The sequence below is a fragment of the Spodoptera frugiperda genome, chromosome 27, assembly GCF_023101765.2.
Source record: "Spodoptera frugiperda isolate SF20-4 chromosome 27, AGI-APGP_CSIRO_Sfru_2.0, whole genome shotgun sequence".
Taxonomy (NCBI): Eukaryota; Metazoa; Arthropoda; class Insecta; order Lepidoptera; family Noctuidae; genus Spodoptera; species Spodoptera frugiperda.
This window is the reverse complement of record NC_064238.1, coordinates 11,163,272-11,189,050: the sequence shown is the minus strand read 5'-3', so window position 1 is coordinate 11,189,050 and position 25,779 is coordinate 11,163,272. Positions and strand designations below refer to the sequence as shown.

At 35.3% G+C, this 25,779-nt stretch overlaps 1 protein-coding gene across 2 annotated transcripts; it reads left to right on the top strand.

Annotated features, from left to right (window-relative positions):
- The first annotated feature begins 570 nt into the window (after window positions 1–570).
- On the top strand, window positions 571–25,361 carry LOC118263722 (titin-like). 2 transcript variants are annotated; one of them, XM_050705226.1, is made up of 14 exons: window positions 571–882; window positions 2,203–2,385; window positions 3,301–3,604; window positions 4,735–4,993; window positions 12,980–13,164; window positions 13,539–13,787; window positions 14,218–14,418; window positions 14,860–15,001; window positions 15,650–15,835; window positions 16,239–16,390; window positions 16,904–17,034; window positions 17,517–17,653; window positions 18,413–18,541; window positions 19,467–25,361. In XM_050705226.1, the coding sequence occupies exons 2-14, from the start codon at window positions 2,219–2,221 to the stop codon at window positions 21,968–21,970; spliced, it is 4,746 nt and encodes a 1,581-aa protein (XP_050561183.1). In that variant the 5' UTR covers window positions 571–882; window positions 2,203–2,218; the 3' UTR covers window positions 21,971–25,361. The 2 variants fall into 2 exon arrangements, with proteins under 2 accessions (XP_050561183.1, XP_050561184.1); XM_050705227.1 differs by lacking the exon at window positions 571–882 and adding an exon at window positions 935–1,596.
- Window positions 25,362–25,779: the final 418 nt, after the last annotated feature.

Here is a 25,779-nt window from a genome sequence, read left to right as displayed (position 1 = left end):
CGTTAATAGTATGTCAAATGGCAAAGTGGAGGACTATATTCATATTTTTTTTAAACATAACAATATTTCCAAATTATCTTAATTTAAAATGTGATGATCAATAATTTTATCATTTTTTATTTCATCAATTTTTAATATCTAAATTATTAAATTCTGCAGGTAAAGGAATGTACACTGTTTTTATTATATTGTTGGACCAAAGATTAAGCAAACTACCAAATGTAAACATTTCTCTGTGAAGGTAGAAAAATACGTGTTTTGTATTAGTAAGCAATAATGTTAATTTTCATAATACAAAAAATATAACTTTGTGTCAGAAATGTACCAAAGTAAAACACGTTTTAAACGTGTTTGTAATATTTATTACTAAAATATTGTTTTAAATTCAGAAAACTTAAAATAGTGAAGCAATCTTCGGTGTTAAGATTTTTATAACCAGGTCAATCGTAAAGTTCTAAATGGATTCTAATAAGAAGTTGTTGCTCTGTCGCATCTGTGATAAATCTTTGTCTGTGACCCAGAGTGTTACACACAGTGATAAAATATCCATGTGTGCATTCATGTACACAAATGAAACGAATGCTTTGTCGTATGACACACACACACATCTACAAACGAACAAGTGGGCGTTAGGGTATTGTCATTCAAATCATCTGTTCCGTAAATTGTTGTATATTTTGTACATAAAATCTAATTTATTTTTGATTATTTATTTAATGAGAGTGTTATTATAAAATAATTGATTGAGTGCGCGAGTGAGTTATGTTTGTTTAGAGTTTTGTTTTTATTCTCGTGTGACGTCATTGTTTTCGACTGCCAGTACGACGCAATAGCATTTTACTCGAAAATGGATTTAAAATGAGAATTGTTTTCGTAAACAAGGTGAGTGTGTTATGTAAGACGCATATTATGCTCATATTACGCATTTAATAAAGTTAGATTAGTTCGCAACGTAGGGTGAATACACTTCATCGATTTCCTTTGTCCTCGGTCCCCTTTTATGTTTGAAGTATATAGCTACTCACTCAGTGTTATAGTAGATCTACCAGCTGTTTCGAAACAACATAAACATTTTGGTGTTGATAATCTACGAATGTATACAGTATTGATTTATAAAGTTGTGTGATATTGTTTTGTTTTGCCTTATGTAATCTGTGTTAGTATTTTTGAATCAATAATTCGATCGTTCTGTTTTCAAGTTTTGTTGTGTACTACGTTTTTTTATGAATCATGAAAAACAAATGCTTATGAAGGTGCCTATAATTTTATAACTACCATTTTTACGATTCATTTGTTAAAAATCGTTTTAGTTAGACTTACCTTCCTTTATTATAAAATTAGTTCCCTAGTGTTAATAAAGACGATCAGTAGCTCTTAGAAATAAAAATAATTTAATTCAATCCAAGTGTTATTTGACAACAAATTATTACTATTTAGTTTCTAAGTACATTGACCACCACCTATGACAAAAAAATGAGAAGAATTAGAAATTAAAGTGTAAATATTCCTAGTATTAATTTACCTACATTTTTAACTTAAGAAGACACATTATTAGAACAAAACTGCCAAGGTTACATTGCATTCAGCATCTTTAAGGTAAGTTTGTTTTTAAATATTTTCCTTGTCTATTGCATCAACTTGTCTAGTATTGCATTCTAATATTGCAATAGATTTTTAAGGCAAAACTTGCCAGTATTACATATTCTTTTGTAAGAGTGATTTGAGTGGATGATTTTTATCAGTGAAGTACTTATTTCTATTATTTTCTATGTTCATACATATTTATCAATGTCTTATCTCATTTGTTATTGTGTTTGTTGAATTCTTTAGTCAGAAATAGATATTTGATCAGTAAAATAGTTTTATAGGGGTATTTTTATCATCTGTGTAGTGTTTGATAGTTGAATCTATTAAAGATACAAAACTTATGTGGAAGAAAACTGATGTGAGTACTTGTAGGTGAAAAACTCATCATTTGAAACCATGTAGCTGATTAGGGTATTGAAGGTATATGAATAATCTTACAATACACTCCAGTATTTTGAAGGACACTTAGGTAATCATCTGCCTATTAGACTATAATACTCACATTTATACCGTAATGCATCACTATCTTCTAGTGAGAATTACACTGACTGAAGCCCCATCTCTTACAGGTAGTATGTAAGGGTAGCAGGTAATAATAGTAGTTTCTTCCACCAGGCGACGCTCATTCAGCATGTCAGCGGAGTCGCCACGACATGTGCGGTCAGGAGGGCCACTGACCGTGCCCTCCCAGCCACCAAGTGACCGCAGCATCATCGATGCCGTCTCCGGCTTCATCAACGACGTGACACTTTCCTCTTCATCATCAGTAGACCCTAAAGATGTTATTCAGTGGGCAAGGTAAGGACTGCCATCCATTCCAATAACACTATTAATTCAAATAAGAATATTGAGGATTTTTTATGTGTAGGTAAAAGTATAATTTAGTAAACTACCTTTTATTCAACTAGTTAAAGTTTTAATTTTATTTGACTTTAAAATCAATAATTGAAACATGTAAACTGGTAAATAGAATTATTTGTCCTTGTTAAATCAGCTGTGCAACTGATTATTAGTAGCATGGTCAGTCCATTTTTCTTAAAACAAAATAGGAATAGTCTAACATGCCTTGATTAATTCAACATAAATTAAAACTTTATTCTTTTGTTAAAAAAATTAAAGTAGATATTTCATTTCTAAGCAGAAATGTTTATAAAAATACCCACTAAAATTATCTTAAATATTGTAATCAAAGTACTTGTAAACATAATCCATAAAATTGCATTATGGAGTAAAATATTGCGACATTGTGTATGATTCAGAAATATGGACCTAATTCAACATTCTTTTTTTCTTTAAAATAAAACAAAGAAGTACAGATAATTAATTGTTCAGTGCTCTTTGTATAGGCTATCGATTGCACTGCATTTATTTGTGTTGGGAATGCAAGTAGATAGATGCTATTTCAATTTCTTATGTATTTATATGTAATAAATACTTTTCCTTACAGTTGGTTTGGTTTGCCAAAGTATTGTATAAAATGATGAATGAATACTAAGGGTATCATTGTCAAGGTCATACAATAATATTTATTTATTTGGATTCAAAATATTGATTAAATTGTTTTATAAAAATTCATAATTCTCGTATCAGCCATCTGCTAAAATTTTTTGATTTAAATTATTTTAGTTTTATTTAGAATCAGATTACATTTTTTAAAGAAAAAAAGAGACTTTTTCTTCAAATACTTATTCAAAAAATTTAAACTTCACGCAGGTTCGAAACAGCAGACATAAACGAGCCAACACCTGAAGGCGACAGTGACAGTGATGTGTCTCCGTTGCTCCTAATCCTGGGCTACGGAGCTGGAGTCCAAGTCTGGCTGATACCCCCTACTGGGGAGGCCCAGGAGGTGTTGTCATGGCGACAAGGCACAGTGAGGGTGCTCCGTATACTGCCTACTCCGCAGCACGGCGACTGCTTCGCGTCGAAGAGGCCCCTTATTGCCTTGTGTGACTCTGCCAGCCCCGGCCCATCTTTTTGCTCACTTAGCTTCATTTCTATCAGAGGTGGTGAACAGGTAAGCTAAAGCATATAATTTTAAGTATACAGAGTATAAACGGAACACTCCCAAACTCCTAACACTTTGTTTGCTACAATTTGTTTTTATAATTTTAATCGTTTTAGTTTTCGTGTTATTCATGCAACATCAGCCTTAAGCAGTTGATTACAACTATTATTACATAAAATAAACATTGAATTCATTATTTTTTGGAAAATATAACTCCTTTTTTACCATCACCTGTTTGCGGCTTTTTGAAGCGTATCGTTTACACCCAGTATATTCCTACATATCACTATTATTCCTGTTTAATATTCAGTAAGAATAATAATAGAAAAGATAAGTTCTGTTGACCCAGCTTTACACGTGTGTGTATGATATCATGTGTATGTAGACATAATAATATTTTGCTCATTACTGTACGGGAAACTGATTACTTGTAGAGTTGTACACTTTCGGCCATTAAACTGGACATTGTTTTTATCGAACTGTAAACAAAATGGACTTATTATGTGACGTTTTGGAGGCGTGTCTTTGGTTTACTTAATGTGAAGTAATATCTGTGGGTGTATCATCATACACCAGTCTCTTAATAGTGTGCGCAAAGCATGCCTTGACTTCTTTGTCTTATGAATCTATCCTAGCCTTATGATCCCCAAAGAAGTAGGCAAAAGTGCTCAATTTCAATATAGCATCCAGTTTTCACCAGTTATCTGTGAGTCCCATGTAGTTAATATGGGGTGAGCTTATCACTATGTAGCGGGCACAATGCCAGATATATGGCATTCATCACGTACTGAGAATTCCTGAACTCGAAAAGATAGAACTATGCTTTATCCGATCCGAGAGTGTCACATCCAAGTTCCCTTTCTTGGAGGCACTTAAACAACGAGCCGGCACATATCCCGTATTATTACTGAGAATTCCTGAACTCGGAAAAGATACAACAATGCTTTATCCGAGACAGTTCGGATCCAAGTTCCATTTCTTGGAGGCACTTAAACAACGAAACAGGCCTCTAAAAACAAGAATATTTGAGCTGTATTAAGAAAACACCTTTTGGTCTTATCTTGTACCTATCTATGGTGGCGTAGGTGTATCTATGTGTATGGTGTATTTTAAATAACCTTTCCCCACTTCAACAACAGGTAAAAAGCATCAAATTCAAGAACCCCATTCTCGACGTGTTGGCGAACAAGCGATCAGTGGTGGTGTCGTTTTCCGAACGTTTCGCGGTATTCGACGCTGCGACTCTAGAAGACCGAATGGCCGTCACTACTTGTTACCCCTGCCCATGTCCTTTGGGCGGCAGCTTGCCAATCAACCCGTTGGCGCTTGGAGACCGCTGGTTAGCTTACGCTGATAAGAAACTTAACCAGTCCAAGAGGAGCAGTGGAGGGTGTGAAGGTAAGATCATTATTTTGTTTTATTTCAGGGGGACTTCTATAAGGCTCCCAATTCTAAGGGGAGATATTCTAGAGAATGTGAGGTTCTTACCTCTCATTAATATCCTTCAGCACCTTTATGGGAGAATATTCTCATAAGCCTACCTATCCTAATTAATTCACAATTATTCTACAGCTGATTACTTGTTATTATAAATGAAATAAAAATAACTTTTCAACATTATCAACCACCTTTACATGAGCAATTCATTGTATACTTCTTTTAGGTAAAAGGCATAGACGGTTCACGAACAGAACGTGTCTTATCAAATTTAACTTACGTGTTGTGAATACGAAATATAGTATGTTTTGTATAAAACAATTTGAGTCTAGTATTGTGTTCAAGGACTTCTTTAACATTTTAGGAGGATTTATGCCCTATTTCTTTGACACCTCAATTCAATACAACAAACGAATCAACTAAAATTATAGTGTAAAGTTATTAATTACTTACAAATTGGACGAACACTTAATTAGGTAGTATAGTAGATCGAAAATACTACACAATGTATTGAGTTCAATGACACACACGTATAGTAGTGATAACATTGAGTGATTAAAATATACGACTTTTAGTGAAACAGTATGTAAATAGCGTGAGACAGGGATCAGGAACATTCGGATGTTTTACATAATATAATCTTATACCTTTATACAAATGCGGATTAAACGTACAGTACAACCTTAGTACGAGTTTGCTTTACTTTGAACGAAAACGAAACGAGAGCGCGATCGGTGCTTTAATTGGCTGGGACGAATGAATCAACCAATCAGAGCGACAAACGCGCTCTCGTTTCAATCTCATTGAACGTAAAACAAACTCGTACTAAGCCCTCAGGGAGCTCAAGGCAATCGCCTCATGGGTGCCCATATTTATTTTTTGGCGCCGCTGTCACTATCACTTAGGGCGGCCGTACACGGACTGCTCGAGCGGTCGGCGTCGACTGCTTGAAGCTGTTGACGGCTTGAAGCGATCGCGACTGCTCGAGCAGTCGATGAATGGCTATAGTTCATCGCGCAGTCGCAGTTTCAAGCAGTCGGTTATAACTGCTTGAGGTTCCTAGCGCCCTAGGCCTAATATTATTAATTGCCTTCGCCTTGTTTAGAGGAAGGTAAAGGAAACTGCAAAGCTCGACAAAATTAGTAGCGGTACCGTAGTACGGAAGCTAAAAAGTACATACAAATCTTAATTAGTACTACTACGTACATTTTAGTACCAATACGTTCGTTAAGATTACCTAAGTACTCTGCACTGAGACTCTTCAATGAGTTTTACACGTGTTGTGTAAATCATAATTAAACCCGCCTACCAACAGCTTGTTGTCACAAATATTATTGGCAGCACTTACTCTCAACACTTTCATTGTATAATTATTATGTATGTATGACTTAAAATGATTCCATGACGACAGTACTTATTCTTACCTGTGCCCTGCCAAATGTGTGCCAATTTATGAATTCTACATTCTCTCGTATTTATCCCGATTTCCGTTTGTCGTGTCGCGTGACTTTCGTTTGGGACTTTAGTCAATATCATTAAATAATTATAGTACTTTTAAATTAGATTTTTGAATGATAAAGAGTTTACTTTCTTGTGTCACTATGATACCTGAGGGCTTAGTACGAATTTGTTTTACGTTTAACAAGATCAGAACGAGAGCGCGTTCGGTGCTTTGATTGGTCGGCACAAATGAACCAACCAATCAGAGCGCTGAAAAACGTAAAACAAACTCGTACTAAGGGTACTGGTTTTATCCCTGAAGCCTGAAATGATGCTTATAGTCTTTTAAGAGCTGAGGAACGTGGAGGGTTTCTTGTAGAGATAATAAATCACTCCATTGATTCGTGGAAAATAGAATGAATCCAAGCTGTTACGAAGTGTATTTTAGCTGCAGAAACATTAAACCCAACTCTTTAAATGTAACTAATTTATTCATAAAATATTTTAGAACATCTATCAATGTTTTAGGCTATCTATCTATCTAATCTCAAAGATTAATTATACGTATATTTAAAAAAAACATAAAATGACCTTTCCACGTGTAGATAGACAGGACAGTTAGTAATAGTAGCTCATGCGACTCATTGTCGCCGACGGAGGGGTACATAATTTATTAACACGTTCACATTTATGCGCCGCGGTCAGCTCGTTACTGGCTGCAGTCATAACACAAACATTTTGAATATTTAAAACTGTTTGGACGCTTTGTGGCTTCATGTAAACCGTTTTTATTTATTTTGTTAGATACAACTGTATTTTTTTTTAATTTCAATAATATTTATACCGCACCACGCTCAGGATGACTGTCCACGTCGCGTCATTTGACGAATGCATGCATCCTTCACAATCAATAAGCCGCCTATAAATGATATAGGTTTGTATCTTGTTTAGAAACAATGAAAAACGTCCACGAACTAGCATTAAATCGCGCAACGTGGATAGTAGGCTTTATTCTTCCAGCGGGTATTCTTCTCTTATGAGGAAGAGGAATATAATAGTCCAGCAGTGGACTGGTTGTTAATATAACTTTCAAGGACTATTGATATACATAAAAATCAGACATTTATAAAAAAGGTTAATATCAAAACTTTACCGGTTATGTATTACACAAATCTGCAACAAAAACCTTGAAATATTAATAATGCATACAGAAATGATGCAACAGTTAATTCTCACTTAAATGACAGACTGTCAGTCGATTGACAAAGTGCATCTAATTGGTATAAACAAACCCGTATCTTGCATCAGGTAGTAACACTTCAGTTATATCATTAGTAACATCAATAATATATTTAATTATGTTTTAAATCCGTACATATCTATATTAAGATATTCCATACATGTTGTTATGTAGCATATATTAATATCTTAGTAACTAGAGGTGACACTGGTTCAAAACATAGATTGCATACTTTAAGATAACTCAAGTTATCTAATTTGACATCAAAACAAATATAAATAAGGTAGCACCTTGAAAAGTTTGCATAAACAAAAGTAAATTTTATCTAGATAACTAATTTTACCTAAAAGTATGTTTTTGTTAAAAAACTTTTTTATTTGGTTCAACCTAACTTACTCCTTAATGCATCAGCTACCTACCAAACAATCCCGTCAAAATCAGTTCAGTCATTTCAGAGTTTAGCTGGAACAAACAGACAGACCGACAAATATTTAAAAAAAATGTTATTTTGGTACTCCAATTTTATTTAATAGTCTAGTTTAATTAAAAAAACTAATTTCGTTCGAATTAATAATTACAGATTATATTATTGTAGTAGGCACCATTCTTCACCATGCGTGTAGTCAGTACTAGAACATAACTCAAACAAAACCAACCTCATTTGCAACAAAGCATTGTTCGAAGTAAATAATAAAAGAGTACCTAAGTATAGTATAACGGTCGATTCTACACTTAATACGCAATACAGTTAGTGACTAATGCCCTTGTCTGCATTGTAGTACATTGCACGCTGACAACGAAATATCGATCCTGTCTAACAAAAGGGTTTTACTAGAGCTCCTTGGAAAGTTCCAAGATATATTTATTATCTTGTAGGTACTATTCGCAAGGTAACTTCTGAAACCGTTTAACTGAATTTAATGAGGTGAGACCTATGTTCAGTAGTGGACTTCTTGTGACTGATGTGGTGATTGAAAATGCGATTTTTTTGTAAAAGATTCAATCTCAGATCTGTTAAAGAACCAATTTTATTGCATTGCGGGGATTAACCTAGGCAAGGTTACGAGTTCAAGCTCGGATCGATCATAGATTGTTTTTTTTGTTGCTTAGTATTAGTAATAAGTCTGGAACTATGTCTGGTCTTGACATTTGCTCTCGGGGCTACCCCTCTATTACAAAAGGGTTTTAAAATACCACCATAATATCAACTGTTCTATTTGAACATTCATATCTTATAGGTAAGATGAATGTACAAAATTATAAATCCTTAGAATACCGTTTCGTCCATCGTTATAGTCGCATACACTACTAGGTCAACGTTGCAGTCTATTTTAATAAAAGCCATGGAATTTTATGACACACTAGCTTTTGCCCGCGACTTCGTTCGCGTGGAATAGTGACTTCCGGCAAATTTTTGGTTTTAACCACATAGTTCCCATAGCTATAGGCTGATGATGATGATGATGATGAAGAGTTCCCGATCTCGCGGGATCTTTTCAAAAATGAGATGTGGAAGATATTCCAGGGAACTCTTCAAAAATCAACATAATGAGCTCTGCGTTTGATTTTAATAGATGTAGGTATACTCACTTAGGGCATTGAAAAAATAGTTTAAAAACGGACTTTAACTAAAGAAATATTATAATCTTTCCGAACTTAAGATGAAAACTAACTTAAAACTAAAGAAAGCTACGAATTACGAATTTATAACAATTAAAAAAGAAATTATATTAGAACCTATCCTTTATGCTATAATAACCAAGCTTAAACTAAATAATTTAAAAGAAACGACTTAAATCTAATCTAATTAATTTATAAATTAGACTTACAATTTTATTAAAAAAACTAACTACAGTAACTACTAATAATCGATATCAAACTAAACCTACGTTAAAAAGTTTAACCAGAAAACCAGGAAAACTCAACAAATAAACTTATTAATTGACAAATACAACGAAACCAATTTAGAATATACGAAACAGCAGGACCACTACAGACAAATTTAATAATCATACGACTGATAATACACATTTTCTACAATAGTACCGAAGCGCTCGGCCGATACCCAACCAAATAATTGTAACAAAACCATAGCGCAATCTATTTCGATCCCAACGCCATCTATCGAGGATAAAGACAACTTGGATTATTTATTTATACTCCGTTCGGGCATTTTCTTTGTACTAAAAGTTTAATTATATTGATATAATTTTTTTCATACCTTTTTACTATTTGTTAACTTTTTTTCGATGAATTAAAACAATAACATGAACCGAAGTCGTGTAACGATCGACATAGAATTATCTATACTCCGTTAGAGCGTTTTCTTTGTACTAAAAGTTGTATTCAATTCCGTACTATAAGTACGAAATTGAACAATAGATGGCGCTGTATGTTCGGAATAAATTTATTTTTTATTTTATTTTTATTTTATTTTTATTTTATTTTTATTTTATTTTTATTTTATTTTTATTTTATTTTTATTTTATTTTTATTTTATTTTTATTTTATTTTTATTTTATTTTTATTTTATTTTTATTTTATTTTTATTTTATTTTTATTTTATTTTTATTTTATTTTTATTTTATTTTTATTTTATTTTTATTTTATTTTTATTTTATTTTTATTTTATTTTTATTTTATTTTTATTTTATTTTTATTTTATTTTTATTTTATTTTTATTTTATTTTTATTTTATTTTTATTTTATTTTTATTTTATTTTTATTTTATTTTTATTTTATTTTTATTTTATTTTTATTTTATTTTTATTTTATTTTTATTTTATTTTTATTTTATTTTTATTTTATTTTTATTTTTATTTTATTTTATTTTTATTTTATTTTTATTTTATTTTATTTTTATTTTATTTTTATTTTATTTTTATTTTATTTTTATTTTATTTTTATTTAATTTTTATTTTATTTTTATTTTATTTTTATTTTATTTTATTTTATTTTTATTTTATTTTTATTTTTTGATTTTTGAAATAAAAATATATCTATGTCCTTTCTAAGGTTCTAAACTATATCTGTACCAAATTTCAACCAAATCCGTCAAATAGTTGCGGAGATTATTAATGGTATAAGCATAGAATGTTCGACGTGATTCTTTAATTTGACATAACTTTTTTATTTATGAACCGATTGACATAAAACAAACACTAAATGTAAATTTAAGCATCCCACAATATATTCGTGAAAACCGCATCCAACTCGGATCAGCCGTTTCTGAGATTAGCGCGCACAGACGAACAGACAAACAGACAAACAGACAAACAGACAAACAGACAAAAAAAAAGTTAATTACATTTTTGGGTTCGACATCGACATAACAATAACCCCTGCTATTTTTTTTATTTTTATTTTCAATGTACAGACAGCACTTTTCTACGATTTTATTATATGTATAGATTAAAACGTGTCAATGTCACGGTCCACCTTCGTGGCCCGGACTGACGGCCATTTGTGAATAATTATAATTTATAATGCGTAGCTTTTACACAATTAGACATACAAGTAGATACGGTATGCTACACTAGACTATCTATAGATCAGATAGGGCTGATGCCTGATCCGGAGCTGCGGACTACCTAGCGGGTTTACCGGGGCTCCGGCTCGAAAAGCAGGAGAAGGAACGGGGTGATTTTTAGTCAGTAAGAGTCTGACACTCCCTCTCGCCTCGCCTAAGGCGGGAGAAGTCATTGGATGACTTTCCCCCATAAAAAAAACTATCTATAGATTCTGAAGATTTAGGCTGTGCTGCTTATCTATCACGCTAAGACTAGCGTGTTGCCACGCCAAGACTGGCGTGTTAGATAGGCTTATCTTAAAATATAGGCTCCTCACAATTTTTTTTTTAATCTGATTAGGTCAGCCAAAACACGAAGCCGCCTCAAACTGAAATTTCTTTTAAGTGTTTGATTTTCAACTTTGTGGTATTCTGAATACAGTTGAATATCTATTGAAAAAAATGGGGGGGTTGAATTTTTACAGATTTTATACAAAGAAATAAATGAACTCTTACTGCCATACTCACGAGTCATTCATTCACTCATTTAATGATTACTTAATCTAGTCCTTGGTAATTGTTTTCGGAACAAAACGTTACTAAGGAATAGTTTAAGTAATCATTAAATGTATCTGAGCGGCGGTTAATACGTTATTATAGTGTGAATTAGGCATCAGATCAGACATGATTTATTATTAAATAAAAGGGAAGATATTAAAATACACACTTCTTAACTTCTTTTGTTTTTTTTTTATTAGAGGCTGTTGACTTTATTTATAAAACGTGTGTATGTGTTAGTATTGTTGACCTTACACCACTGCATATCATGTTTTTTTATACGCGTGCGTGACTAATGCGTGCGCATGTGTGCGTTGTGCGGTGTTCTTTATTGCGATAGTACTTGTAGTTGTTATTTTTTCATATTTATTTTTATATTTTTTATGTTTGAAACCTTGATTTTTATTATTGACTATAATGATATATTACAGTACTTTTTTATAATTTTAGTGTTTTACTAAATCTAATTAAATAAAATTTTTTTTCATTGTAGTGTAAAAATATTGATTTTGATGAAGGGGATAGAAAATAATAATATTATTCAGTCACGTTCCCTGTATCTAGCTACTTACAGACTAATTACACAGTTAATTACATTAATAAGTAAAACAAATCGTTAATTAATTACCTATTTACACATAATCATCGTTATTTAAACTGCAGACCGGGTTACAGGTTAAGGCCAATCTATATCCTTTATGGGGAGTAGAATAAACAAGTCATTTATGACTAACTAGCTTCTGCCAGCGGCTTCACCCCCGTTATCGTGGGATAAAAAGTATCCTTTCACCCAAGTCAGCTCATCACTTTTGCGGTCTATATACCAAATTTCATCAAAATCCGTTAGTAGGTTCAGCGTGATTGACAGACAAATATTCAAATATTCAAACAAACTTTCACATTTATAATATTAGTGTGATGAGCTAATTTCAAAGTGGAACCTCTTGGAAGTATTTTATTCCATAGAAAAAATTGACAGAAATAGTACACTTAATGCCCAATTTCGCCAACCATCCTATATACTCTTAACTAAGAGTTACTTAGGGTTAGACAGTAGCCAAACTAAGCCCTTAATACTGCTAGGTGTCCCTTATACATTGTGAAAACAAAATGTTGTTAATTATTACCAATCTTAGCTTAAAGGATTCTTAAAATTTAAGAGAGTTTGATGAAAATTAACCCTAAAATATCTATTCACCAGCCGAAGGCGTAACCAGCTACACAGCAACAGTGCTGCATGCCGCAAAGTCCCTCAGCAAAGGCCTACGTGGCCTTGGAGAGAGCGTGGCGCACAGTCTAGCTGGGGGGCGGAGCACCTCCCAGTCTCCATCACCACCCAACACTGATGTACAGCAGCCTGGAGTAGTCACCATTTTGGATATTGAGGTATGATGTGGTAAAATAATACTGTTTTAAAATAATGTAAGCACTTATTTCATAAATTAGTTTTTCTGGTTAGCCAATTTTAATACAATTTTATTGCTCTTTATCATTCATTTTAGTGACAGTTTTGAATCATACCAGAAGGACAAAAGTACAGAAAAACAGGTCAAGCTAAATGATACCGTTAAAATATGATACTTAGTGTGGTAAAATGTAGTCTTTCTGGCCTTTGTGATTTGAAAACATTTCACTTTATTCGTTTAAGCATAGTTGCCAACATTTCTATTGTCAGCCTTATGCTAACCAACTTAAAGTCCCACTTCACTTATTAAGACTAACTTTCCTTCACACATTAACAAAGCCATTAAAAATTCCAGGGTAACGAGGAAGACGACGGCCAAGACAGCGAAGAGACATTCGATCCAATCGTGGCTCACTTCATAGCGCACTCGGAAGCAATAATAGCTCTGAAGTTTGACGCTAGTGGTATGTTGTTGGTGACGGCGGACCGACGCGGTCATGACTTCCACGTGTTCAGGATCAACCCGCACCCTTGTGGCTCCAGCCTGGCTTCCGTGCACCATCTCTATATACTGCATAGGGGGGATACTACGGCTAAAGTGCAGGTATGGCTGGTTTAAATTCTTTGACTCTGATTTAATTTTAAAGTTGATGATACTGGTTAAGTATTGAGGGAGATCTAATGAGATTCTATTCTCGTTTTACTTTTTCACTTTAAAGATAACATGCGTAACTCTTTGCAATATGAATATTCTGATCAGTTACGGAATTTGGATTTTGTTTAGAGAAAGAGAGAGGAAAATCTTAGTATAGTTTATTTTTTGAGTGTTCTGGTTTAGTGATCTAATGATGAGATTAATATAGTTAAGAATGCTAAACGTGTAGTGTAATTATGTCAACGTTGATATTAATGGCTGTGACCATTATAATTAATTTAAAAATTAGGGTTTGACAATTTATGCCATTCATTACCCTACTTTTGAATCTAAACAAAAACCTACAACAAATATACCTAACTAAAACTTTTCTTCACAGGACATAGCAATATCCTGCGACAGTCGTTGGGCGGCAATATCGTCGCTCCGCGGCACCACGCACGTGTTCGCGATCTCCCCGTACGGGGGCGCCGTCGGCGTACGTACTCATACGCAGCCGCGCGTAGTCAACAGACTGTCGCGGTTCCATCGCTCGGCTGGGTTACCTATACATGGAGTACCCGGGAAACGAGCTACGCCGGTAAGTTTAATACTATTTTTAAGAGATTTTTATTACAATTATGTGTAAAAAAAGAAGATCTGTGTGTATTACGAGTTTGCTTTATGTTGAAAGAAAACGAAACGGCACTTTGAATGGTTGGTACATTCGCGCCGGCCAATCAGAGCATCGAACGCGCTCTCGTTTCGTTTTAGTTCAACGTAAAGCAAACTCGTAATAATGGTACTGGTTTAGATTCTTTTTTGGTGTTTTCAAGTGCACTTTTAAGCACTTCACAAGTAACATCATGACAGGTTCCTATCCAGCTTAAAAGTTATAGATATGTGTTGTCTAACAGTTACTCAGTAACCAAAGGCTACATGGTGCCTTAATCACATCTTCTCCTATCATTATATGTAAAACAAATTATTTTTTAAATATGTTAAGTATGTCAATAATTCTGATCAATTTGATCTCTTCCAGGTCGGCGACACAATGGCCCAAGGCGCGTGGTTCCCCAACCCCCGCCTGCCCCCGTACCCGCTCCCCACGACACTATCTCCCCTCGCGCAACTACGCCCCACTGCCAACATACCCACGCACACTATCACTAGGAATAGCTCTGGTAAGTAAAAGTCTAATTTACTTGTTCTAACTTTAATCATGACCTCTTACAGTGTAACTTTTATTATCAGTTATTGAGTGTAATCTAATGGGTGAACTCATAACATGTTCACATTTCTGTATCACATAGTATTTACTAAAAAGATAGATTTAAAAGAAAAAAAAAAGAATAAATTACATATAATTCGATAAATATACTTATACTGCATGTTGGACTTGGGTGTCCTAAACTGCGTCGCAAGCATTATGGTAAATCCCTCTGTTTCTTTAGAGGGAGGCAGTTGTTCAGTTGTGGACATTCTTCTTGTTTTGATGAAGACGACTTATTAGAAAGATCCTAAGTAGTTATATTACACGTATCATAAAGAGCCTACTGCCATTCACCAAGCAGCCAGCCCATTACCAATTACTATGCATATTATGTTATTATAACTTTCGTGAGACATACTAAATTAATTATTATGTTATTGGCTTACTTACGTAACTGTTTGACGAGGAACTCGACTAGTTTCAAGCCATCCTAGAGGCTCATATTCATGAGCAGCATTCCGCGACATACGACGCGGCGATTAGCAGCGCGACAATCATCTCGAATCTATGCGATTTTGGTACATTTTACCAACCCTATATAACAATGTGTATGCTGCAGGTCGGCAGCGCCTGTCGTCGCTGTCGGAGGACAACAACGCGGCGCCGCTGCTGGCCCGCGCGCGGTTCGGGCCCGCGCTGTGCCCGTCCCCCTCGGGCCGCGCCCCCGCCCCCGTCGCCGCGCTCTACCTCATGGCCGCCAATGGATCGCTGCTGCATCTACTACTGCATCCTCGACCGCTGTCCTGTAAGATATATTATCATATTTCATGCTTGGAGTAAGGTAAAAGGCCGCATATATATAAAAACATTTGAAGAAATGTGTGTTATGCATAGACACCATCAAGCTATTTCAGGCTATTTGTTTAATTTCGACTTTCTTGCAATTTTATAAGATTAAAAATGACCACAAATTAAACTGATTTAAGTAAAGTGACGTGTCAATATAACTCGTATTGCAAAAAAATATTTGATTGATGAATTAATATTCGTAGATGCTTTATCGCAGAAATACGTATACGCACACAATTAAATGAAGCGTTGATTAACTGTGTAAAATAGTCTGGACACAGAGAAGATTGTGATGGAATTTTATAAAACTCTTAGGTAAAGACAGAAGCAACAAATACATTACCATAATACTATTCCAGCCATACCGAAGGAGAAGATCTGCGACGACTCGGCGATCGAGTTGGAGGTGGAGGCAGTATCGCAGTGGCCCCTGCAGCGCCCGGCCGCCGCCGCCGACCTGTTGGCTCCGCTACCGCCTTCCAACCCCTTACTGCAGCCGCAGACTTGCAGGGTAACTAACTGTTATAATATAATATTTTATATCATTTGCATGTTTGTCAGTATATTAGTTGAAGTGTAAGAGTAGAGAATGTGGGTGAAACTTTGCTTCAAAGATTACGCTCATCATCATTGGTCTTATTGAGCTTTCTGTACCCATATTGAATTTAGTCAAGGTATCTAGCCAAACAGTAACACGAGTAGGCAGTTAAGCATAATTAATTGTATGTCTCATAAAAGTAATAATACAAAAATCTAAGTTAAACTCAAGACTCCTTGCAGTTACTTGCAGTGTCAGCAGCTTCTCTTGCGGTCTCGTGAGATGAAAAATGTCCTAAGTGTTATTCCAGAAATCCAGACCATAAGATTATGGTCTCAGGGGTAGATAGAGATACCCCTGTTCCAAATTTCATCCTAATCCCTTCAGTCGTTTTGATGTGATTGAGTAACAAACATAATATTAGTAAGATTAACAGAATCTACAATTCTTCTATCAAAGGTGTCTCATGTTACCGTTTTGTTACAGAGGTGCGCGGATATGTGCATGAGTGAAGAAGAGCGTTGGTTGTCGCAAGTGGAGATAGTGACCCATGCTGGACCACATCGACGACTCTGGATGGGACCACAGTTCGTTTTCAAGACCTATAATTGCACGGGGTGAGTTTTATCTACATTATACAGAATGTTTTTTTTTTAATACACCAAGCCGGTAAACGAACAGACGTATCACCTGATGTAAGAAAACGCTGCTGATCATGGACTCCCGAAACACCAAAGACGTTGCAAGTGCCTTGTAGGCATTTTGGGGGTTAGGAATTTAATGGTTGTTGGGGAATCGGGGATTGGGAAGGAGGGTAATTGGTCCTCCAGTTACCTCACTCACACAACGCAAGCGTTGTTTCACGTCTTGTTTTCTGTGAGGCCATGGTATCACTCCGAGCCGGCCCATGTGTAGCATGGCTCTCCCACACTTAAAATAGTTATTAAAACTTTACAGTTGACTGCGTTACGTTTGCCATGTCTTTTGACATGTAATACAGCTCATAACTATAGACCCTAACGTAGCTTGAAACTAGTCGAGTTACTTCGTCATACAGTTACTAGTTCATAATTAAAGTTGATTATATTTTGTGGAACAGATCAAACTCGTCCCTGTCTGAAGCGGAGACAGTAGAAGTGGATACTAGCGCGGCCCGCGGCGTCGCTCGTTCCAACCCGGTGAACATGCCGGGAGTCAGGCCCGTCGTACCTGTCCTCATAGACTCTGGATCTGCAAGTAAGTACACACTATTTATGACATGTTTACTTTTTTAAATGGAAAAGAAATTTGTTTAAATGATAAAAAATAAATGTTTATTATAATGTCATATTTCAAAGTGAAAAGTGATGGTGTAAATAAACTGCATTTGTAAAAGACCTAAGCAGCGTTTTCTGATAAATTTGAACCTTTTGTACTGCAATTTTTAACTCGCTTACTAAGCGTGAATATTATGGTCTCCTATAAAGATATAGTACCCAGAATAGTCCAGCAGTCGACTCTCACGGATGTTGATGCCTCCTTATTTATGCATTCTTGTTGTTACAAGTAATCCATTAACTCACCAAACAAATCTTCTATTCTTCCATTGAACCGTCAATGGTTTAGAAATAATATCACATAATTTTCCAAATGCACAAATTGTTGTTTCGGGTCTGGGTGTCATGTGTCTGTGAACTTGTATGTTTGTAAACGCACCCACGACACAGGAAAAAATCCTAGTGTGGGGCAAGGTTTTCATAAAGAAAATAAAGAAAAAACTACATTTCTATGAATTTTGTATTGTATGAAATACTATTTCGTTATGACGTCATCAGAATTTCATGTGTCAAATATCAGACTTATTTCTAGAAAATTAGTAAGAAAAATTAGAAAACTTTTTGATTTGTGATTAATTTTGAATATTTTATTGTATTGAAAAGTCGAAATAATCTATTTTTGACTGAGGAAGCAACCCAATTAAGACACATATGTCACCTATCCCGATATTGTCGTCAGGTTCTCTAGAACATTCTCCGTCGGACAGTTTCCGCCGCAAGTCGTTGCTGGCAGAAACTGGCCGCGCGGCCTCCGTCTGTGACGTGCAGCTGAGGGAGGACTTGGCCGAGGCTATGAAGGAGGACCATGGTATGTATTGCATTCACTTATATACTTTTATATCGAAAAACTATGAAAACTCGTAGATTCATTACCAGATTTTTTGTAATTGGGGTAAATTGGCGCATTCTTGTATTTTCGTGCGAAACACTTACTTTTCAACACAAATGTCTTAATAAAAAGTATAAATTACGATACGATAGACACCTTTCAATTAAAAAAGCACCGTAATTAAATATTCGCCGTTTTTGTTGTACCTGGTCACCAATGTAGTAATGTTATTATGACCCTGACGTTGATTCAAGCCAGCGTACATTGGTGATTCTAACGAACATCTATAACCTGTGTTGTGGCTAAGATTTAAGTGGCATTTTTTTTTAAACCGGGTTTTTGATATGGTACAAAATGGTAGATTTTTTAATTTCTAAGTATTTGGCTATACGGTTGAATATTTTAAAAATAGGTATCAGTAATTTATTTAGCATTCTATACAAGATGTTCCTAGAAGTGTGAATCAAATTGAACAAGGACACGGGCAAGGTTTATTTAATTAAAGTTTTTAAATCTACAAAACCTTTTCCGTGCCTCTGTTTGGTTTGATTCCAGAAACATCCTGTGCGTATTATGAAAAATATTAGTTAGTCATAAAATCAGAATCAATATCGATATAGTCGGGAATATGTTGTTGATAAAATTTAGTTGAAAATGTGGTTGCGAAGTGTGCACATGAAAAATGTGTTCCGGGTGTGGAAAGTTTTTGGAATTCGTTTACCATCGAGTGAATATCCAAGAGCGAAGTAACAAGCGGAGGAGTCGTCGGATAGTTCCGCGGAGTGTAAGCCCGCCGCCGGCCCTATACCGAAGCCAAAGGCACCCTGTTACCGACCAGTAGGGCTGCGCCCGGCACGCCGACCTCCTCCGCACTCGAATAACGGTTGCCTTCGGTTTCGTATAGGGGCGGCGAGCGACAGCGGCGCCCCCGCGCCCGCGGCCCCCGCGGCCCCCGCGCCGCGCTGCGTGGCGCGCGCCGTGGACCCGCTGGGCACCGTGGTGCAGCCGCCGCCCGCGTCGCCGCCCGCCGCCTGGCCCGAGCCCTACGCCGCCTCCAACTGCGACGAGGCCACGTTCCGCCCCGTGCTGCGCGCGCCCGCGCCGCCCGAGGCGCGCCCCGAGGACGCGGCGCGCCCGCTGCCGCTCACCACTACTATCCCGGTGCAGACCGTGACGGAGCCCACGTCCGCGCCCGCGCCCCCGGCCGCGCCCCCGCGCGCGCTGCCCACGGCCGTCGTCATCCCCGCCGCCCTGCACGACGACGGCATCATTAGTTTTAACTTAGATAAGTATAGTATAGACGAGGAGGCGACGCGAGAGATGAGGGATGCTAGACGGAGTGCGAGGAGCTTGGCGCCTGCCGAGCGAGCCTGCCAGGCGCCTCCCGACACACTGCCAAAACAGAGGCCGTCGGGTGATATTCAACCGGCCGCCCCACCTACAGTTAGGCGATCTCCCACCCCAAAGTCGGATAGCGATGATAACTCTAGGGATAAGAAATCTAGTAGAATTAGGGAAAGCCCTCGCCTGCGAGATGAAGGATCGAGGGCTTCTAGGTCTAGTGAGGTACGAGAGCGTAGAGAGTCTACTCCTAAAGTAGAAAGAGTTGCTAAGATGGAGCCTGTTCAGAAAGAATTTGTTCCAAAGGAGCATGTTCCAAAAGAATCCGTACCTAAGGTAACTGGTTCAAGGGAATCTGTACCAAAAGAGATTGTTGTGAAAGAATCTGTGTCAAAGAAGATAGCTTCCAGAGAGTCTGTTCCGAAAGAACTTCCAAAAGATGTTATTGCAAAAGAATTAGTAAAAGAAAAAGAACCTGTCGTGAAAGAACATCCCTTAAGGGAGTCGGATCCCATTGCTTCCGTTGATACTCGCGAAGAGTCGTCCTCAGCGAGCGTTACTTTAAAATCGTCGTCTAAGAAAAAATCTGAGTCAAGGTTTGTAAAAGAAAAAGATGTAGAAGTCATTAAAACTGAAGAACAAGCTTGGGATATGCTCTTGAACGAGCCGGAGAAACCAATTGTGCCTAATAAACCACCTGTCGAAGAAAAACCTTCCGAGGAACCTAAACCCAAATCGAAGAAAAACCGAAAGGGTAAGAAGTCTCAGGATGATACGCAAGTGAAGGATGAGGATACATTTGTAGAGATACATACAATCGAAGATAAACCTCAGCCTTCTAGCGGTGACCTAGTTTCTATATCAACACCTTATGAAGATATTGAACCCATGTCTTTCTTAGCGAAAGCTAAAAAGTCACGGTCTACTAAAAGTGTAACTCCAGAGAGAAGGCACGACTTTGATCCTAGAGATATTTGGGCACTCGATGACTCGGAAACTAGTAGTTTGCCTAAAATAAAGAATGTCGATGATGATGTTAAGGATGAATGGTCTGAACCAATTTCAAAAGCCAAATCTAGAGATTCAGGGACAGCAATACCTACAGCAGATTCGCTTAAAGTTGAAGGAACTGAGCAAAGTGCCTCTCCATTGAAAGAATCTGCTCCTACTAAGAAAACTAAATCTCCATCTCCTTACGCCGAACGTAAATCAACCGAAAAACGCTATGAAACTGATGTTACAGATGTTTATGTGATAGATACCATGAAGGAAGATTTCCCTGAAATTCAGATAACTAAAGCCAGTAAGGCCCGAAAGAAATCGCCTCAACCTGAGAAAGTGACTCAGGAGGATAGACCAATTAAATCTTGGAGTTCTATAGCTGCGTCTAAAAATGAAAAGGTTTCTGAAGAAAGAGTAGAAACCGAAAAGAAAGAAGAAAGGGTTCTCAAAGTTAAAGATATGAACGTAGAGGCTGGGTCTTCCGATCAGGTGTCTTTGCAAGAGAAACTTATTGAACTTTGCAAAAGGCCTGATATCATGGTCGCCCAGTGCGATGCTCCGGCAGAACTAAATTTTGTTGAGGAACATCATTCAGTTCTGGACCTACCACCTTTGGAACCTTTGGACTTCGGTTTAGACGATTTCAAGCTAGAGGTGATGCGAGACAGTCTACTGGAAATGAACGAAGGGGCAATCTCGAGTCCTATATGCAAGATAAACATTGACAACATACTGTCGACCATCAAAGAAACGACAAACAAGACTATAGAATCTAGTGCATTCAACCTGATCGATTTGGAAAAGGTTCCTTCAAAGAAAGAGAAAGGTTTTAGTGTAGTTGAGAATGATAAGATAACAACTCAAGAAGTGAAGATTGACGAGGATAAATCTGACGATAAAGATGTAGGGGTAATGGAGAAATCTTCGGATGATGATGTGTCGTCTCCCTTGGCGTCATTGGACAGTGACAAAGAGGACAAGAAATCAACTGGTGCTTCTAATGTAACCATGCCTTCGACAAAGCAATCTTCTAAGTCTAAAAAGTCGCGTAAGAAGAAAAAGTAATAAAATGTGTTCAGTGATATTAATGTTCAATGTTTCGATTTTTGCAATATTTATCGTAGTTTAAATTGAAGACATATTCAGCTTACATTCACTTCGAAATTCTAATAATTTTTACTAAAGGCTGATCTGGATGTAGTGGTTTATTTTAAGGATATCAGTAGATTTTTAAGTAGAAGAATATTTTGCTAAAGTACAGTAAGAGTTTAAAGAAGTTTATTCTTTCATGTGATATGTCTAATAACCGATTGTAAGTTTCAAAGCTTAAATATAACATTTTAAAGACAGCATAATTTTATGAAAATGATTTATTTTATTTTTGGGGTTTTATTTGTAACTTTTATTATAAAGTATGTAGTCACACTAATTTAATTTTAATAAAATAATGTGTTAAGTGAAAATATCAAAATCATAATTTGATTTTTGTTTTAGTAGGTACTATAATTTGAGCCATTATAAATATCACTCAGCGTAATATATTTTGGGTTAATTTTCTATAGCTGAATATGTCTTGTTTACTCTGTTAGAATCAAACATTTGCTGCTGTTGTAGTAATCTTAGTTAAGTAATGCAATTTATGTGATTAAGCACAGGTAAAAGACAAAAAAATCTTAAAATGTTTGTAAAAAAAGTGATTTTAAAATATTTGCTACTAAAGCCTAACATTACTATTTAGGCAATGACCTTTTATCGTTGTTCAGTAGCGGTATTTATGTCATATCAAAAAAATTAACATAAAAATGTAAAAATCTAGCAAAATACACAAAAAATAAAACTTATTAGATTTTTTATGAAGACCAAAAAGTCCTAGAAATTGGAAAAGTATTAATATAAATATGCATGTACTCATAGTTTATAGGTTTCGGGAAACATTTTGATATTATCGAATCATGACTCGGTGCGTTGGTCTTCATAAAAAATCTCTTACATTTTTTGTATAATGGTACTCTTTTTAGTACTTATCTCTTGTTTATTTAGTTATTAGGGTGTAGATGAATAAAATTGCATAAATTGTGGAAACAAAAAATCAAAAAAACTAAACACTGTTTTTCTACGCGCCACGCATGATCTTATGTAAAGGCCAGTATACACAGAACCTTGCTTACCTTACGAATAACGCTTTACCATATTATATGGATACAGTATGTTATATATTTTGCAATCAGTTACTTTAGAGGTCGAATTTTTCAGAACGGAGCGTTAATTTCTGACCTTGATATAATTGAGGCTCATTTTAATTATTAACATGTTATTATATTGCGATCGTACCTCAGTATTAATTTATTGATGCTTTGCCTCAGTTGGGTGGTTCTGAATTGGATAGGACAACTATCATGGCCGGCGATGCTTTGAACGTGGTGGAAATACAACCGTTCATTGCTAGCGTCTGGTCCAACTATGTCAATTAAGCACATTTTCCAGAAGACCTGCTTAGGGTTAGGTTTGACGTGCTACAAATTAGATCAATGTCTATTAATGTGCGGCAAATAATGTGCTTGATTGGGTTTAGAACTTGAAGATACTTTCTTAAGTCTAATTCAGAAGTAGCCCAACGCTTATGACTTAGTCACCCCGGTATATAATACCTTCTCATGTACGGCTGTCCTCGTGTACAAATATATCGTAACTATCGACAAGTATTATTTATTAACCAATGTTTTTTTCTAATTTTATTTAGCTTTAATATGTTGAATCATGACAAATATTTATTTTTTTATATAATTTACGCGTGATCATTAATTTTTTTCGGTGAAATTATTTCGATTACAATTAAGTCAATACGTATATAGTTGGTGCATAATGCTATTTATAATTTGACGATGAATATTATGTTCTAAGGGTTCTAATTAAGAATTTGTTTCCATAAAATGAAAGTTGTTTAAGAAAGAAGTTTGGTCATGTTTGCCCTCTATACGAAAGACTTATTCATTTTGGTAAATGAATGAAATTAAATTATGAAATTATTGTTGTAATGGTTATTAAGATCTCCAAAATAATAAAGTAGGTTTTCAGAAAAGATCTAAATTAGAAAGTTGTAAGACTATTTATTTTCTCGTAATAATGATAGATGATGCTTCTCGTTGAGACTAACATGTTTCACTAGAGCATATTTCTTAATAATAATAATTTCGGTTTAACACAAGTCTAACCACTTGGTGCGAATTTATGATAGTAGTTTAATTTTTCACGTAGGTAGTACTTATTTTGGTATATTTACTTATAATGTGGATACAACAATAAAAAAAAATACCACTAATTTTGGGTTGCTACGTAGTCGGCTATTATTTTTATTCTTAGATAAATTACTAACGGCAGCTTAAAGAAAACTCAGTTAATACTTTTGTCGATGAATTCATGTATTTGTTAAGAAAGAAAAACATCCATATTTTCGGACAGAATATTTTTTTATTTTGGGATTTTAGCTTCGAAAACAAAATGTTCTCATCGTCTACAACTTGCCTACCAACAGTTAACACGCGGAATTATTTCTTACATAACTATAATTTGTCCTTCCTTAATGACCAATTCATGTATTACTACTTATTAATGATATGAATGTAAATTCATTATGTTTTATGGCTAACTCACGTAACTGTTTAACGAGGTATCTCGACTAGTTTCAAGTCACACTCGGGGCTCATAATCTTGAGTCACATTATGCTACAAATGAAACAGTTACGTGTGTGAGCCGTAAAACATAATTAATTTAATATGTCTCACGAGTTATATGAATGTAAATAATAGTTCAATCTACTAACTCTATAGATTGTTAAATATTGTCTTCGAGAATATTATTCAATTATTTATGTTGTAATAATTCATGCATAATAAAATAATATTGTACATTTACTTACATCTTGTGAAATGCAGAGCTATAGATGTGTGGAACTGCTAGCAATATTGCATAGTAAAATGTACCTTGCTTACTTACACTTTAGAATCAATATTGCTTAACACACGACAAAAATATTTTGGCTTGATTTGGCTTAGTTACAAGTCGTGTGTACCAAAAATGGACTTATACTTAAAACTAAGATCGATGTGAAATGTTTGCAAACAAATCATAAACATCGAGCTATTCTGTGACAGCTACAGTGACCTTAGTCTTCAACGCCATCTAGTGGGCAGAAAGGAGACTTCATTGACTAGATTTCTTTTTAGCTTGTTTACCATACATTTCGCGTCAATTCTGGCTTAAGTATAATATCTATGTGTGATAATAAGCAAGGTATATTTCTATATATCAGTGTATGCGATATTTTCAAGCTTCAATGTTCGCGTGTGATATGTATACTTTGGCTGTACTATTCTGTTCTGTTGATAAAGTTATGGAGTGTTTTAAAAAAATCAGGATAGTATCAAACATAATAAAGATGAGAATTCAAAAACAGCATGTTTGAAGTTTTATTTTGACTTATTGGTACTTGTGTCATGCCTATCTCTTCTATGCATAAATGTGGCTTTTTGAATAAAATTTCAATTTTAATGCAAAAAAAAGAGAAAATCTCTAAAATTCTAGTAGGTATTTAATTGTATAATATTCTAAATTATTAAATACAGAATTCTAAATTCTTTTGAAACTTTTATAGAAGTTTAAAATTTCCGTCATCACAACTACATTGAGTATAAAAATTCAAAAACCAAACCACATTGATTTCATTATTTCTCTACCACACTACATTTATCGACATTAAAAAGCTGACTGCTGTACTCAGAGACACTTAGTGATTACTTAAACTATTCCTTAGTAACGATTTGTTTGAAAATAATTGCTAAGTACTGGGACAAGCAACCATTAAATGACTGAGTAC